The sequence below is a fragment of the Somniosus microcephalus genome, chromosome 2 (genome assembly GCF_052327205.1).
Source record: "Somniosus microcephalus isolate GS21.2 chromosome 2, FLI_Smic_1.0, whole genome shotgun sequence".
In the NCBI taxonomy this organism is placed as follows: Eukaryota; Metazoa; Chordata; class Chondrichthyes; order Squaliformes; family Somniosidae; genus Somniosus; species Somniosus microcephalus.
Genome location: NC_140988.1, coordinates 233,146,289 through 233,165,349, shown reverse-complemented (window position 1 = coordinate 233,165,349; position 19,061 = coordinate 233,146,289). Strand labels below are relative to the sequence as shown.

Below are 19,061 nucleotides of genomic sequence, written 5' to 3'. Positions count from 1 at the left end.
TCCACTGCAGAATTAATCCTTACCCTGGTGAACAAATATGATCATTGTAATGGATGATGACGCTGGACTTTCAAGAATTTTAAAGTATGGAACAAGAATAGGCCCATCAACCATCCTTTCACAGACCATGTAGATTTACTCTCTCATGGATTCTACCCCACCCAATTAATCTCCCCAGGGACAGTGTTGTGTAAATAAATACTCAGTGATTCCCCAATGAAGCAAAAATCTAATACAAAATATTATTAACCAAGCTAATCAAATATGCTAATTCAAAGAAGTTGTTCTAACTCCCTATGACCACTTTTGAGGTCACACCGGGTGTGCAATTTTAGATGTCCTATCTTCAAATGGACATTAATATGTTGGAAAGAATTGAAAGAAGAATGACTAGGATGATTCTGGGACTTGGAGCTTGAACCTATGAGCACTCAGAGCTAAATATTTAATTGAAGAAAAGAAGATTGAGAGAAGACATAATTTTAGAGCTTTAAAATGCTTAGAGGCGTGGGTGACGTAGGCAACAAGTAGGATATGTAGATGGCAGAGTTAAAACTGTCAAACCTCAAGTGAAACTAGAGGTTAGAATTCTTCTCTTACCATTCCCCCCCCCCCCCCCCCCGGGCTAATGGATATATGGAAGAGACTTCGAACAAGAGCAGTTGATGGTGAATTTATTTATTTATTTAAAAAGAAAGCTGAATAAATATCTCGCTGGGAACACAATTACAGGGAGCGGCATGAACTGGGAAATCTAAAATTCTCTGTGAATGTTATTTATTATTCTCATAAAGCAGCAGGTCAGGGTTGAATAATGGACATATTAGGAGAGATGAGTAGTCTGATGTCAGTCTGTAATTTGCACAAAGACTTTTTTTCTTCCTGTGACACAAACTTTTTTAAAATTCGGTTTTACTTGGTGGCTGTCGCTTTAAATCCAATTGTACATGAGTTTTTTTTACAAACTAGCTGGCTACAGTTGTGCCAAACTTAACTCGATACAAATGTTTCCAGCCTTGTTTGTTTGCCTGCAAGGCTTGAGGGAGCAGACAACCCTTTGTATTTCAAATATATACACACTGGTTCAATTATGTGTATGACAGCTGGCCATTTATGAATCCAAATGCCATTTATTAAAATCCAGTAAGCCTAGGCAACCAATCGGAGGGAATTTAAGAGGCAGAAATTGTTTATTAATGGAGTTAGTGGAGGTTTTTTGAGCCACCGAGAAGCTTCACAGAAAAGTAATGTAGTTAGCTCTCGCAGTTAGAAAAGATTACAACCAAGAAAAGGATTGCGTACAAAAATATTTATAGAAGAATAACTTAGGAATTCTATTATACTATCACTGTTATTTACTTCTTCATCTTTTGTAAAATAAATTCACTTAATTTAAGCTTAAAGCAAGAGCTGAAGTGATGCTGTATTGCTTATCAAAGATGAAAGAGATCTCCTATGGAGGACTAGAATAATTCCAGTAGCTAAAAATTATTGAAGGAAAGGTTCTTCTGTTTATTATTCTGGGCATATTGCCAAATGCTTACCAAGATACCGCAATTCGTGAAGGCACTCAAGCATAGGGAGTTGGGGCTCACCTATGAGAATGATCTAAAATTCAAAAACAGAAAAGCCTACGATAAGACTGGTAGGAAAGACCCAAAAATGTAACACAATTTTCTGCCCTCCTCATCTGAATTCATTCACTTATTGGATATCGGGCAACTTCTCGTACCTTGCCTAAATGGCTAGTGTTCACAAGTGAGTTTAGACAGTGAGTGTTGGCAGGCTGTCCAATCAGGAGAGGGGAGCTATCATGACGAAGGGTCACAGACCTGAAACGTTAACTCTGTTTCTCACTCCACGGATGCTGCCTGGCCTGTTTCCAGCATTTTCTGTTGTTATTCCAGTCTTGGCTTTGTCTGGATATCCACAGTTGTACTCTTCCGGCAGGAATCTCTGGATATTGATCAGGAGTGGAGTTTTTTTAAAGTTGACCTTTAATTCTGCATTAAATAATATTGTAGGTGTGGGGGAAGTACTTCATGTGGTATGTCAGGGTCTGATCTTACCATGTTCTATAACTTCCCCAACCTCTGCTTCTTTTGCTTAAGACTCCCTCTGCATGGAGACATCATCTAAATTATTTCTATTTAAAGCGCTCAATGCTGAAAGGTATTTTATAGACACCAACATTTATTTCTGTAGAGGGGCTTCTGCATTACTTTGGCGCACTCAAAAGCAGATTTTCTTGGCAAGAAAATAGCATTATTTTGCATGCATGCCTAAATACTGTAGATCAAGTATGAAAATAATTGCATGTCCACAGGAAAAAATATTGGAATTCAAATCACAATAGTGCCTACTTTGTTCTGAGAACATCCTTAATTGCAAGTAGACTTAAGTTCAAAACACATCTTTTGTAGGGTTATTAAAATCTACTTGACCACCCTGTGTGATTCTAACTGCTTCAGGTTGCCAAAGAATCTCACTCCTACTTAGCTTGGAATATCTGTATACAGGTTAGTAAAGTACTCTCTTAATACTAAACTTCAGTGGTTTTGTATTCATGTAGGATTTTCAAAGACAAAAAGAAAACTGAGGAAATGAGAACCAGCCTCTCTCGCAGGAAGGCACAGAATAGGTCAGGAATAACATAAGAATAAGAATTAGGAGCAGGAGTAGGCCATATGGCCCTTCGACCCTGCTCCGCCATTCAATAAGATTGTGGCTGATCTTCGCCCTCAACTCCACTTTCCCGGCAATCCCCATATCCCTTGATTCCTCTAGAGTCCAAAAATCTATCTATCTCAGCCTTGAATATATTCAAAGACTGATCATCCACAGCCCTTTGGGGCAGAGGATTCCAAAGATTCACAACCCTCAGAATGAAGCAATTCATCCTCATCTCAGTCTTAAAAGACCGACCCCTTATCCTGAGTCTAAGCCCCCTAGTTCGAGTACAAAAGCAAAATACTGTGGATGCTAGAAATCTGAAATAAAAACAGGAAATGCTCAGCAGGTCAGGCAGCATCTGTGGAGAGAGAAACAGAATTAACGTTTCAAGTCGATGACCTTTTGTCAGAACCTGAAAGGTCATCGACCTGAAACGTTAACTCTGTATCTCTCTCCACTGATGCTGCCTGACCGGCTGAGTATTTCCAGCATTTTTTTGTTTTGCCCCCTAGTTCTAGACTCTCCAGCCAGAGGAAACAATCTCTCCGCGTCTAACCTGTCAATCCCCCTCAGAATCTTGTATGTTTCAATGAGATCACCTCTCACTCTTCTAAACTCCAGACAGTATAGGCCCAATCTACTCAATCTCTCTTCATAGGACAACCCTCTCATCCCAGGAATCAATCTAGTGAACCTTTGTTGCACCGCCTCTAAGGCAAGTATATCTTTCCTTATATAAGGAGACCAAAACTGTGCACAGTACTCCAGGTGTGGTCTCACCAAGGCCCAGTACAATTGTAGCAAGACTTCCTTACTCTTGTACTCCAACCCTCTAGCAATAAAGGCTAATATGTCATTTGCCTTCCGAATTGCTTGCTGTAACAATTTCTTGAAACTGCTACTTTGGTAACTACTGGATAATGACTCAACGCAAATGTTTTAATTTTGGTTATAACAAACCTATTTTTAATACTTTATTCTCACGCCCCTTTAGAAGTGCGTGTTTGCGCGTGAGTGCATGTGCTCATAGAATATTATAGCACAGAAGGAGACCATTCGGCCCATCGTGCCTGTGCCGACTAAGCTTTCTAATTAGTCCCACCCCCATGCTCCTTTCCAATACTCCTGAAAATATTTACATTACAGGTATATATCCAATTCCCTTTTGAAAGTTACTATTGAATATGCTTCCACCACCCTTTCTGGTGGTGCATTCCAGCTCATCATAACTCGCTGCATAAAAAAATTCTCCTCATCTTCCCCTGGCTCGTTTGCCAATTATCTTAAATCTGTACCCCTCTGGTTATTGACCCTCCTGCCAGTGGAAACAATTTCTCCTTATCTAATCTATCCAAACACTTCATAATTTTGGACACCTCCTATTAAATCTCCCCATAACCATCTCTGCTCTAACGACAACAATCCCAACTTTTCTAGTCTCTCCACATAACTGACGTCCTTCATCACTGGTACCATTCTAGGGAGTCTCCTCTGCACCCTCTCCAAAGCCTTGACATCCTTCCGAAAGTGTGGTGCCCAGAATTGTACACAATACTCCAGCTGAGGCTTAACCAGTGGTTCAGCATAACTCCCTTGCCTTTGTACTCTTTGCCTCTAGTTATAAAGCCAAGGATCACATATGCTTTTTTAAAGAAACAAAGAACTTGCATTTATATAGGGCTGTAACTATTTGTAACACCAAAGTTTTGTTTGGTCCCCTTGGAAATAAGACCATATTTCTGATTGGTGCCCTTGGAGGACAAGACACACCCAGCAGTTTGTCTGGGATGTGTAATTAGATCGTGCTTGTCTGAGTAATCAAGATCTCTGCAATGTGTAATTTGATCCTTTCATTGTAGAAAATATCAGGGCATAAGGGAGAATTTCTACCTAATATTCACAAAAATATGCCCGGAATTCAGAAATTTGAATGACGACCAAAAACTCCCATACCTACTAGGGGAAGAGAGAAATTGTGTAACCTTAGCGGCACACTATGTTACAGCTTGCCATAAACAGGGACAACCACTAAATATAAGAAAAGAGTATATACAAATTATATGAATGTATATTTATACACTCAGGGATATATCTGTTTATACACTGTATGGATAGATCTGTATTTTTGTGTACAACCATGAATGTTTTTCGATGCTTTGGCAACATAAGATGTACCTTGTCATGCCAATAAAGCGATTTGAATTGAATTGACAGCCAGGCTGCAGAGCTCACAGTGTTAACACTATTGCTTTCAGAGAACAGACAGGGCTCACCCTCCCCAGTTCAGATAGGAAGGGGTGAGGCCATGGAGGGATTTTAACATGAGGCTGAGAATTAAAAAATCAAGGTGTTGGTTGTAGTGTATGTAACCTGTACTACCTTAAGAGGATACCTTCAGGGATGGACTACTTTTCAATGGCTCCTGTACATTGTAGTACCGGTGGTGACCACACCGGTATATAAACCCTGCGGAGCAAAGTGTACCTCAGTTCCGCCCTGACCCTCAATCACTAAAGACCTGTTTACTTACTTCTGTAGTCTGTGTCCTGTTATTCAGTATAACTGCACTTGTAGACACAGACTCAACAGTGGCGACGAGTCTGATCGTACCTAGCGGCAGTTTTGCATCCAAGGAAGCTTCGTCCTCGGGAACGGGCGTCGAAAAAGGGCATCCGCCCTCAACATCCTGCTGAGCACTGCATTGCACGGGAGGCCATCGGGAACCCGGGTTGGTTTTCTGGCCACGAAGTCCAACATCGGCAACAGGCAGTGATCATCCCTTCTACGACAGCGGCGGGTAAGCCCGATCGAGCGGCACGGGGGGGAAGTCGGCCGAGTTGTCAGTGGGAGAAGGGGAGGGAAAAGGAAGAAAAGGGCGGAGAACACGACCGCAGCCGGTGTCGGGCCGGACTGCAATCGGGGCAGAGACGCGCAGCAGCGCAAGGAAAATAAAGGCAGGAAGGACCGCTGGGAGGCGTGGACGGCAACAGCGCGGGAATCGCCATCTTGAGTCGGGGGAAGAAGACAAGCATGGGAAAAGCCGCCATCTTAAATTTAAAAAAAGGTTTAAAAATGTCATCATATTAAATAATATCCGAAGGGAAAGGAGAAACTCAGCAAGGATGCCAAAAACGGGTAACATCACTGCTTTTGATAACTATGATGTACCGGATGATAAGAAAGCACTAACCCTATTAAACTCGATGGGTGCGAAGACGTACGGGTTATTAAGGAACCTGGTAACCCCAGACAACCCGGTAGGGAAGAGTTTCGCGGATATTGTTACTATCCTGCAAGAGCATTTAAACCCCACACCGCTGCTGATAGCGGAACGATTTAAATTCTACAAAAGAATTCAACTTAGGAATTCAGCGTTGCTTTCTTCTTTAACAGAACTGCGCAAGTTGTCAAAGTACTGCCAGTTCGGAACAGGACTAGCAGACGCACTGAGAGATAAGTTTGTGTGTGGGCTCCTAAGGGAAGGAACCCAGAAGTGACTGCTAGAGGAAAAGGACCTTACGCTGGACAAAGCTTTCAGCATCGCAGCATCCCATGAGGCAGCAGCACGGGGCGCTGCAGAGATACAGCAAAGGCCACTGGAATTCAGCACCAATGAAATGGCATTGGACGCAGTAAAGTGCTATCGTTGCGGAAGGACAACGCATGACCAGAACCAGTGCTGGTTCAAAGACAAAGAATGCAGGCAATGTGGCAAACTTGGTCACATAGCGAGAGTATGCCGGTCAGGAAAGAAGACCAGCAGCAAAAAGTCACCGCAGGAGAAGTACAAAAAAGTACACAAGGTGACAGAACAGTTCGGATGAACAGAAGACCGATTCAGACTCCAGCAGTAAGGAACTGGGTTGTCTGAAAATACATCATGTGGGTAACACAGCAGACCACCAAACTATCTGGGTCATGCTCCAGATAGCAGGAGTTCAAGTGAAGATGGAATTGGACACCGGGTCGGCATTAACGGTCATGAATAAGCAAGTTTACAAAAGGTTATTCTCGCACATTCCCCTGAGGGATACGGAGATTGTATTGAAAACATACACTGGGCAAATAGTATACCCCAAAGGAAAGATAAAAGTAAATGTGGCCTACAATGGTAAAGAAAGTCAGAAAATGGACTTGTATGTGTTACCTGATGGAGGTCCGCCACTACTGGGACGGGAATGGATCCGGAGAATAAATTTGGACTGGCATTCCATACAAGCACTGACTGGATGCCTGTAAGGAGGACGACGTCAAACCTAAACGACTGTCTAAAATCTTAGACGATGCTACGGAGGTGTTCCAACAGGGACTTGGAACACTGAAAGGAATTACGGCAACCATCAAGGTTGAAGAACATGCAAACCCAAAATTTTTCCAAGCCAGACCGGTGCCCTATGCGATACGACCTGCTGTGGAAGCAGAGCTGGAAGGGCTAGAACGTTCAGGGGTACTGTCCAAGGTGGACTGGAGCGAATGGGCTCCACCCATTGTTCCTGTCATGAAGCGTTCGTTGAGCAACAAGCCGGGGGAACCTGGGAAGGTTCGCATCTGTGGCGATTTCAAGATCACTGTTAATCCAGTTCTTCACACGGTGCAATATCCGCTTCCGCGGGTTGAAGATATCTTCGCTTCGCTGTCGGGCGGGAAGCACTTCACCAAGATAGACCTAGCGCAGGCGTACCTACAGATGGAAGTTGATGAAGCGTCACGACAGTATCTCACGATCAACACACATAAGGGCTTGTATCCGTATAATAGGCTAGTTTTTGGAGTGGCATCAGCTCCAATGATTTGGCAAAGGGCCATGGAGCAAGTATTGCAGGGAATCCCAGGCACACAATGCTACCTGGATGACATCCTGATTACAGGAGATAACGATAATGATCACCTCGCGAATTTGGAGCAGGTGCTCATCAGATTGAACAAATATGGGCTAAGAGCTGATCGCCAGACGTGCGAGTTCTTTCAAAAGCGAATCTCGTACTGCGGCCACGTCATTGACCAGGAGGGGCTCCATAAGTCACCTGACAAGATCGAAGCTGTTGTCAAAGCTCCAGCACCGGAAAATGTATCCCAGTTGAGGTCGTTCCTCGGGTTGGTTAACTATTACCACAAGTTTCTTCCAAATTTATCCACGGTGTTACACCCGCTAAACACTCTATTGCAAACGGGAATACCATGGAAGTGGAGCGATGATTGTAAGCGGGCTTTTCAAAAGAGCAAGGCACTGATCACCTCTAAGGAAGTGTTGGCTCACTTTAACCCAACGCTGCCTATTCGCTTAGCTTGTGATGCTTCTCCATATGGTATCGGGGCAGTGCTCTCAAGTTTCCAGATGGCTCGGAACGGCCAGTCGCTTTCGCATCCAGATCATTGACCTCCGCTGAGCGCAACTATGCTCAGATAGATAGGGAGGCTCTCGGCCTAGTGTGGGGAGTTAAGAAATTTAACCATTACCTGCAAGGCCAAAAGTTTATGCTGCTGACAGATCACCAGCCGTTGGTTTCCATTTTCAACCCTAAGAAGGGTGTTCCGGTAATGACGGCGCAGAGGCTTCAGAGATGGTCCCTTTTCCTAGGGGCACATCAATATGATATTGAATTCAAAGGTACAAAGCAACATGGAAATGCTGATGGGCTGTCGCGCCTGCCACTACCTACAGCGGAAGAGGCACCGGCAGTTGACCCTGTCGAGATATTTCACTCGACCATCATCGAATGCTTACCAGTCACCAATGCGGGTATTGAGAGAGAGAGACCCGAAATGACCCGACACTGTCTCGGGTCTACGACTTGACAGTGAAGGGGTGGCCAGCACATGGCGACCCACTGTTACCAGCATTCTCAGCCAGACGAGAACAGCTGTCCGTATGTCAAGGAACATTGATGTATGGAACAAGGGTGATTATTCCTCCTAAATTAAGGGAGAGAGTTCTGAAGGAACTGCACGAAGGTCATCTGGGGGGGGGGAGTCAAGATGAAAAGCCTTGCTAGGGCTTATGTGTGGTGGCCAGGTATCGACAAACAAATAGAGGATCTGACTAAAAGCTGCTCAGGGTGCCAAAAAAGTTCAGAACGCACCTCCAATTGCACCGCTGCATCCGTGGGAATGGCCTTCAGCCCCATGGCAACGTGTGCATATCGACTTTGCAGGTCCATTCATGGATTCCATGTTTTTGATAGCAGTAGACGCACATTCTAAATGGCCAGAAGTGATTAAGATGTCGACCACTACCTCTGAGAAGACGATTGCAGTTCGAAGGACCATATTTGCAAGGAATGGATTGCCGGAGCAAATATGTTCAGACAACAGACCACAGTTCGTGTCAGAAGAATTCCAGAAATTCATGAAAAAGAATGGGGTGAAACACTATACATCTGCCCCATATCATCCGGCTACAAATGGGTTGGCCGAGAGATTTGTACAAACGTTCAAAAAGGCGATAAAGGCCATGAGTGAAGACCATATTCCACTACAACACAAGGTGGACAATTTCCTAATGGCGTATCGAAATGCCACACATGCAGTGACAAATCAAAGCCCTGCCATAATGTTCTATAACAGAAGGTTGCGGTCCCGGTTGGATTTGTTAAAACCCAATGTGCGACGGGAAGTCGAAAACAAGCAATTCCAGCATGTAAATAATAAGGCCACTCGTAGTTTTGAAATAGGACAACCAGTGTTGGCCAGGGACTATAGGGATGATAAATGGCAACCTGGGACAATTCGTACACGACAGGGACCCTTGATGTACACGGTAAACGTTGGAGAGAACGTAATACGACGTCATGTTGACCAACTTGTGGAATCGAGAACAAGGGTCGACCCCATGTCTACGGCAGAGACACCAGTTGAAGAACTTATGGAGCCTGTAGCATCTACCTCAGACTCAAACGTATTGGATGATGTTGAATCCATAGGAGATCAAGTGGATGAGTCACCCCCGCAACGGGAACCAGAGATCCCTGAAAGGCGTTATCCGGGCCGGATCAGGAGGCCTCCTCAGAGACTGAATCTTTGAACAGTTATTGTGTGTCAATTGTATATATGTTATCCATGTAGTGTATTAATTGGGGGTGTCCACTGTTAAGCTAAAAGGGGAGGAATTGTAGTGTATGTAACCTGTACTACCTTAAGAGGATACCTTAAGGGATGGACTACTTTTCAATGGCTCCTGTACATTGTAGTACCGGTGGTGACCACACCGGTATATAAACCCTGCGGAGCAAAGTGTACCTCAGTTCCACCCTGACCCTCAATCACTAAAGACCTGTTTACTTACTTCTGTAGTCTGTGTCCTGTTATTCAGTATAACTGCACTTGTAGACACAGACTCCACATTGGTGAACAATGTTTCTCCTCATTTCTTTTGGGTGCGGGATTCCCTTTAACGAGCTGCGCAGGACCTCCAGACAGCTGCGCACCCACGCAGCTTAGCAAACACGGGTGATGGGTGAATGGGACTTGCTGCGTGTTAGGATACGTGCAGCAGAGTTTTGGATGGGCTCAAGTTCATTGAGGGTGGAAGATGGGAGGCTGGCCAGGAGAACATTGGAATAGTCGAGTCCGGCAAATAACACACAAATGTAATGTTATGCATGTTGTAGGATCAACACAGAATACGTGCTCATTTTTAAAAAATTCATTTATTTTTTGTCCACCCTAGTTGCCCTTGAGCGGGTGGTGGTGAGCTGCCTTCTTGCCTGGGGCTGGTCGAGGGGGGGTGGAGGAGAGGGCGAAAGTGGTGCAGGTGTAAAGGGGTGGGGGTGGAAGAACATGATCCAGGCCTAAGAGGGTGGGAGAATATGATCTATCTTCCCATCTGGATCACGTTCTTGCTCTCATTTCTCCCCCCCCCCCCCCCCCCTTTAGACCTGGATTATGTTCTTCACCCTCCCCAAAGTTCTCACCGTGCTCACCCCCCCCCCCCCCCCCCCAGCACGGAGCTCCTCTTCATCTCCCCTCTCCTCTTCTCTTCTTCCCCCCCCCCCCTCTTCCCTCCTCCTCTGATCTCCCCCTCTTCCCATCCCTCCGATTTCTCCCCCCCCCCCCCCCCCCCCCCCCCCCCCCAAGGCTAACAACGGATCATCTGACCTCTGCACGGAGCCGAGGAAAGCGCAGGCCACAGCTGCCACCCAGTTGGGAACTACGCATGTGCGACCGGACCAAGTGTGCATGCACAGTACCAAATGGGCACACGTGCAGAAAGACCAAAAATGTGTTGCAAATAATCACTCCGTTTATATAGCGCCTCTCTCGACCACAGGACATCACAAAGCACTTTACAGCCAATTTAGTACTTTTACAGTGTAGTCACTTACGTAATGTAGGGAAACGCAGCAGCCAATTTGCACACAGCAAGTTCCCACAAACAACAATGAAATAATGACGGCCAGATCAACAAATATTTGTGTATGTGAACCTCCAGGTCACTCTGTTCCTGCACCCCCTTTAGGTGTTGGTAGGTAACTTGTGCCATGTGGCAAGATGTATTCTGTTTGTCCATGAACACTTAACATCTTTTATTTGCTGTATTAATAAGCTATGTTAGCATTTAAACTAACTTTTATATGTATTGTTCCTTTTGAAATTGGACACAGTGTGAAGCTGCCACATAGCTTGTTCGTTCATGTGTAACAAGTGGTGCTTCTCTTCAAAAACATTTTTAAAACTTTAGGTTGTAAAGTCGGGTTGTCCACCAACCAGTAAAGGAATAGTGCTGGTGAGAGTTGTGCAAAAGTCTGTGATTACCAGTTCATCCTCTCGATTACAGAGTGCTGCAGGTAGCCATGCAAAAGACTGTGGCTGCGATTTTATTAATGGAGGCGGGTTGGGTGCGGCTCAGGTGGTTTCCGGCTTCCAGTTCCGCCCCCAGCTGCATCCGGCCCACAGACCTGGCTTTTGCCTTGATTGACCTTGTTAAGCCTGACCTGCAGGCTAGCCGGCCAATTAACAGGAAGTGGGTCAGATGACGGTCATTTGATGACGCGTTATCTGCCGGTTTCCTTAAAGGGACCACGCACAATTTTATTTTGACAGTTGATTTCTGAGTGTTTGACAGCATTGAGGTGCTGCAAACACTGACAATCACTGCACAAAGATGACCTCTTGCACCCAGGCGCCAATGACTCCCTCCATAGGCTGGAATAGATGGCAGCTGCAGGTGAGGTGACAGAAGCAATCTGTCACTGGTGAGAAAGGTTCTCCCAATGAGGTGGCACTGGACATGGATTAAAAAACTTGAAAGCTAAAGAAATCTGTAAATGTATTAAAAATGCAGTACCCAACATTTTCTTTCCTCTGAGATTCACCATCTGCCACATTGGATCCTTCATAGAATCATGGAAAGTTACAGCACGGAAGGAGGCCATTTCGGCCCATCGTGTCCGCGCCGGCCAACAAAGAGCGTTCCAGCCTAACCCCACTTCCCAGCTCTTGGTCCGTAGCCCTGCAGGTTACAGCATCCCAAGTGTACATCCAAGTACTTTTTAAATGTGGTTAGGGTTTCTGCCTCTACCACCCTTTCAGGCAGTGAGTTCCAGACCCCCACAACCTTCTGGGTGAAGAAATTTCCCCTCAAATCCCCTCTAACCCCTTCCACCAATTACTTTAAATCTGTGACCCCTGGTTTTTGACCCCTCTGCTAAGGGAAATAGGTCCTTTCTATCCACTTTATCCAGGCCCCTCATAATTTTATACACCTCAATAAAGTCTCCCCTCAGCCTCTTCAGTCCCAAGGAAAACAACCCCAGCCTATCCAGTCTTTCCTCATAGCTAAGATTCTCTACTCCCGGCAACATCCTTATAAATCGCCTCTGTACCCTCTCTAGTGCAATCACATCTTTCCTGTATTGTGGTGACCAGAACTGTATGCAGTACTCTAGCTGAGGCCTAACTAGTGTTTTACACAGTTGAAGAATAACCCCCCCCGCTCTTGTATTCTATGCCACGGCTAATAAAGGCAAGCATTCAGTATGCCTTCTTAACCACCTCATCTACCTGACCTGCTTGCTACCTTCAGGGATCTGTGGACATGCACTCCAAGGTCCCTTTGTTCCTCTACACTACTCAGTGTCCTACCATTTAACGTGTATTCCCTTTCCTTGTTAGCCCTCCCCAAATGCATTACCTCACAGTTCTCCGGATTGAATTCCATTTTCACCATTCACACCACTTCTGCAGCTGCCATCAATCCAGAAACATTACAGCAGACTCGCAACACACAACACCTACTTGGCGTGGTGTGCGGACGTCGGGAAACCCAAGCCAGAAGCGGCAAAATTCAAAAATAGACTGGCAACTATCTGTTAATAGGCAGGTAATTGCCTGTAATCCGCTTCCCGCCGCTAGATGTCTCGTCCATTCGCAAATCGGGGACCCGACACTTGGGAAAGCTGTTTGGAGGCGGGTTGACGGCGGGATCGCAACCCGCCATCAATCAAAACTTTTAACCTATGACCCGCCGCCAAACCCGCCCTCTGAGCGCCAGCAAAATCGCGGCTAGTGTTCTTCAACCAATGCTCTTGTTTTATGTGGTTGCTGTTGGAATTGTTGTCTGCTGTCAACGCTATTCTTTGTGCATTACATGGAGAGGGCAAAATGACGTTAAGTGCTGAGAATTGAGAATAAAACCTATAACTAACACACAAGTCATTTTTAAATCTCCCAACCTCATTCTTTTTTCAAAAAGAATTGAAGTTCATATTCTGTAATTTTAAGTGTGTTGCCCTAATATGCTAGGTTCCTTTTGTAAAAGAGGAAGCTTTAGAGTGGTGCAAGTGTAAGAATTGTTGGGCAATCCTCTAGACTCTGACTAAAATGATCAAATGTGTTCAAAATAAATTATGCAACTTTTTTCTAATGATCACTAAATTTTTATCATTTGCATTTGAAAGTGCCAAATAATTTCAGTTAGAATTAATTTACACTGTAGATTTGAATCCATATCCACTGATTAATCCTAAGAATTAGTACACATCAAGGAAAATCAAAGTTCTTAATTGAGTACTGTTACTGTACAGTGAAGACCTTTTAACTGATGTGGCATGAGAATAAATGAGCATCATTTCAGTAGATGTTTACAAATGCAAGCAATGGGAAACCAGTTGCTCTTTTATAGTCATTCTGATAATATAGCGTATAAACATGTGCAAAATATTTCTTTTAATAGATTTTAAATAAGGAAAAGTCATTTGCTTTTTTTTTGTAAGACAGCAAAGCAGACATTGTAAAACTGACAACTGAGTGGAGCAGGAACAGGCAGAAGGAACCACAAATATGCATTTCATAGTACCTTTTGACTTGGAAGAAAGAAAACATGATAAAGTGCATCTCTGATATAAAGTTAATGGAACTTAAAAATAGTTTGACCAATTGCAGTTTAAACATGCAATAACCATTTTTGATCTGTAAATCTTGTATTTAACATGGTCTACATTAGTGATGTTGGCACCCTCTGCTCAACAATTATCCAGAAGCATCACAATGAATTGATCTTGCCATGCATGATCACTCAGACTTATTAACGAATTGGGTAGACATGATTCTAATTGCTTTGCATTAAAGGTATGAAATGTGACAGTGGATTGCTGAACTAAAAAGCTGTCCGCCTAGGTGACTGACCCATCAGAAAGTAGAAGATCTGTGCAGTTTAACAGTATTTACTTTAAACTAGTGTGCAATTGACAAGAATTTTTAACATTGCATTAATTGAAAATAAACAGGTTCAACCCCAGGCTCTGTTGAATAAGCTGATTTCAGTGAGGACAATAATGGAACACAACAAATGGCTTCAGTGTCCTGGGCTGCAAACGGAACAAATTAGCTAGGTTTCCTGCTTCTCGTTGCTATCAGTGATCCCTACTTCAAAGTGACTATAAATGTTGGCTGCATACAGCATCAGTCTGACTCTGATGGCCCTCAAGATGAAATAGACTGACAACATTAATTTCAGTTGGGTCTTGTTGCTGGACCAATGAGGGGGAAATCGGCCTCTGTTCCTCCTGGTTGCTGTATAGTGACTCCTGTTGCATGTTGGTTGAGAACAGGATCAGGCTCAGCTTTGAAGGATGTTGAGAAGGGAAGGCAAGAGAGATATTTAGTGCCATGGAAGAATGACCACTACAGCGGGGCCACTGGTGATCATGGAATTTGCTTGAGCATGTGAAAACTTTTTCGAGGACTTTGTTCAGCTTTCTCAAATCTTCATATAAAACAAACCTCCTATCTTTTTAGAACTAGGCAGTGATGGAAAAGGTTCCTTTTTGGGTATCTTGGCATCTCATCTGTAATGGTCCTGAATTTTAGGAGTTCATTACAAAGCAGCTATCTTCTTTATCCAGATTCTAACAAATCAACTACATCAGCAGATGTCTCCAAAATGTAATCTGCACATCTGCTGAGAAAAGATGAAAACTGAAGGGGAGAAAAAGTTGTGAAAGTAATTTAGGACCTTGCATTCAACTTTGTTTTCTTCTAATGTGGGTATATTCTTTGCACCAGGCTCCACTCATTTTTAGTGTGTATTTGACCACTGGCTCTATTTTTAGTATTTAATCGCAACAATATATTTTTAAACGTTCATGAGTAAAATTCCACCTCCATTTGGCTTGGCTACCCGCATTTCAATTCTAAACTTCCCATATTTGTGTGCTATTTCTTCAAAAATAGCACAGCGCATTTGAAACAAATATCCTCAAATATGTAAATTTTTCTGCCTTCTATGCTGTGTGGTTTAAACGCAGATCTTCGTGGAGAAAATATTGTCACTAACAGCAACTTTACTGGAAAAGGCCAATTTTTTTCAGTATTTTTAACTTTCTAGATTTAGTATTTTTGGGTGAATTCTACCCCTGCTGCCTTTCAGTTTTTAAAATTATTTTTACCTTTGCTTTTCTTGGTCTCGGCTGGTGCCTACAGTTGAGAGCACATTGCCCCTGGCAGCTAAGCACCAGCACGTGGTAGAAGCCACCCAGCCATGACTGTCCCATTGAATTTTTCCATCCTCAGTTGAGAGACATGCAACTTCTGCTTGTTGTCTTTTGTTCAGTGCAGCTTGGTCGGAAACTGCAGAGCGGCACTGAAACATGTTTCAGTTCAAGTCTGGAGGTTTCTGACAACATACGGAATTACAATAGGTGTTCTAAATATTGATCTGTCTAGGATATAATTCTGCTTGCATTGAATTATTAAATTTATCTAAATGTGCATCTTTCCAACTTTGAAAAGTACCAAAGGGCCTATATTTGTAAAAATAGGTTTTGTTGACCTAACTCCAGATATAATCTATGTAATTAGAAACTTATATTTCTGTTCAAAGTTCAGTGGCAATGATAGGTTCTGAAGATTCTCCATCCAGTCTTACTACAAAGTTTTAGATCAAACTAAAATAGTGATAACAATAATATGTAAACAATAGCAGAGAAGTTTAAAACTTCAAAAACCTTGGGCTCGGCAATACTTCTGGGTTGATTACTATCCAAGTTATCTGGTTAAACCTTTGTCAGCCTTAACTTTTTCTCATTCTCCAGGATTAAGCAAGAGCAGATCAGAGTAGTGCAAAATTTTAGAATGTGCCAGTCCATTTAAATGTAAATTTAATCTGTAAAATTCAGAGGTTCATGTGTAACAGAAACTGACGTTGCAATCTGCTTCATTAAAGGACAAATCAACCCTTTGCAACTGTGGCTAATATGAAGTTTTCACTCTGCATTGTAGTGAGTTTTTGTTTCACTGAGCAGCAAAACAACAACTTGTATTTATATAGTGCCTTTAATGTAGTAACGCCCAAGGTGCTTCACAGGAGCCTTATCAAACAATGGCCCAGATTTTCTGGTAAGGATAATGGTGAGGCTATCTGCACTCTAATTACCGCAAGTCGCCATGAAAGTCTGTGGGCAAGTATAAGTGTAATGAATAGCATGTGCCGTTCGTTTGCTGCTGACTGCAGAATCCGGGCCCATGTCTTTTAAAATTTATCGACTATGAGACTTTGAAGCTTTAACCATGTATCCATACATGCAGCAGCTTAGTATTCTTCATAATGGGAAGAAAAAGGACGGTATCCTATTGGATTATATTTTCATGTCAAGCTTTAACTCTGATTTATTGCAGTGAGTTGAGGAAGGATGTTAGATAACCTGCTTGCAGTGTCTAGAACGGGCATTGCTATTTCCAGCTAAATGACAAATATTGCATAGTTTTCAACAAAAACTGGATGAATTGCACTCATTCTAAATTTCATATCCTAATAATTTTGGAAGTTATAGCTAAATGTCACCATATCCATTCCTTCAATATAAACCATATTCAGTAGTAATTAAAGTCCAATGTGGCCAATATCATTGTAAACATTTCAGAGGCTGTTGGGGCAGTGTTCAAACACATGGTACCATTCACCTTAAGGACCTGGGTTTCAAATCAGCTCATATTGATGGAATGACTGCACCTTTGCCTTTCGCTCTAAGGACTGTTTTAAGTTTGGACAGCCTTGATCCACTTCCTAGTGGAGCAGTTTCTAAATCATTAAATATCTATATTTCAGCACTAATTGGGTAGTGCCACTCAGAGGCCATAAGACAAAAGTAGAAGTGAGGCACTGATGCAGTACTGTTGCTCTTCTGAGATTGGGTGAGCCTTTGCTATGCTGTACAGCGAGTGCTTGATGCTGACAAGTAATGGGATGTTGACATTCCATAGGGACTAATTTTTTGAGAGCAAAAGTTTCTACCCCCCACTCCAAAAATCTTATTCTAGTGTGCTTCTTCGTTTCATCGTTCTGAATGTTTTATACATGTGAAATATTTTATTTTGATCTGTTATACTACAAAGTCAAATTCCGTTATTGAAATAGTGTTTCAAAGTTGTGTAAATCCGTGTTCTAATTTGTTGTGTAATTTCAGGTTTGGTTTGAGCAACAAATTTGAATCAGAATTCCCTTCATCGTTAACAGGAAAGGTAAATCTTTTGATTTCTCCTCTTAGTCAAGTTTCCATTTGCTGGTGATGGGGGTAGAACTTGCAATTGAACAATTTTATGAAGCTGTAATTATTTAAATGAAAGTGCATTAAATGTGGGCAATGCTAACTTTTTTTGGAAGCAAAAACCTGTTAAAAATGTATGCCATAGATGTGACTAATATCAGGTAGTCAACCAGTAATAGACAGCTCGCACCAAGGCAAGAGCCATACCCCCCCCTGGTTAGCAGGTCATACATGAAACATTGCCATTTTTATGGTTGTTGATGAAAACCTTATTTTATATATGCTGTAATATTTGTTTTGTGTCTGTATCACCATTTGTACTTGAACATTTGAAATATTTACTCCCATCACTGCTGTCCATACTGAAGGAGCTAAATGCTGCTGTGGTAGTCTTAGATGATTAGTTTTCTCTTTGTTCCTGGACAGTGACCACTTTTCAGTACCATTTTACTCAGCAAAAACTTCTGTAAATCTTGAAAAACATGATGAAAACATGCAGCAGTGTCAGTACTGTGCTTAAGTTATTGGTACATAATCAACCTATATCTAGAAAATTCTAAAACTTTGTTTCTTTTTCACTTTTACCCTTTTTCTTTGCAACTGTAACTTTAAAAGCATTGTTATATCCATCCTTATTTAAGCATTATCAGAATATGTGGTATTAGTTATACATTGTGTAGTATAACTAGTAGACATCATGCATCACCCCCCCCCCCCCCCCCCAATCACAAGTTATTGGGCCAAACTAACTAACAGTTTGGTCCAAGAACAAAATACTGCGGATGCTGGAAATCTGAAATAAAAACAGAAAATGCTGGAAATACTCAGCAGGTCAGGCAGTATCTGTAGAGAGAGATACAGAGTTAACGTTTTAGGTCGATGACCCTTCGTCAGAACTGGGAAAAGTTGGAGATGCAACAGGTTTTTAAGCACGTGTAGGGTCAGGGAGAGGGGGGAGGGGAGGAAAGAACAGTTTGGTCAATATCTTTTTTAACTAATTCGCCATAAACGTCTTAAAATCCAAGATACTCGTACCATAAATGCTAACAGACACGAGACAGTTTACAGCAACAAATTACCATGGCTGATGTAGTCCAGTCTGTCTCCCTCATTCTTGCTTCTATTCAAGCAGATTTCAGATGGCTCAGCTATAGCTTGGCTCATCTCAATAAGGGCCTAAAAGAAGGAAGAGGAATTTAAAAAAAAAAAAAAAAAAAAAAAGTTCTTGTCTCCAAAATGGGCAGAAGAGGAAGAAGCAATACATTTGTTTTGGAGGTAGAGGCATGGCTCAACTCTCCTCGGAAATTCATCACAGCATTTACACCTGCTTCAGAAATGTTTACATTTGCTAATGCCTGTGGCCTGGTCCCTTTTCCGCTTTATTGCCAACTGCCAGATTCTCGTGTC

The 19,061-nt window shown here is 42.8% G+C and overlaps 1 protein-coding gene across 2 annotated transcripts in view; it reads left to right on the top strand.

Moving 5' to 3' along the window:
- LOC147123278 (cysteine-rich hydrophobic domain-containing protein 2) overlaps positions 1–19,061 on the top strand; it is a 54,948-nt gene that overhangs the window by 10,839 nt on the left and 25,048 nt on the right. For both annotated transcript variants that reach the window (XM_085969983.1, XM_085969976.1), the window contains exon 2: positions 17,574–17,628. In XM_085969983.1, coding sequence (XP_085826109.1) covers positions 17,574–17,628 — 55 coding nt within the window. The remainder of the gene's footprint in view (positions 1–17,573; positions 17,629–19,061) is intronic.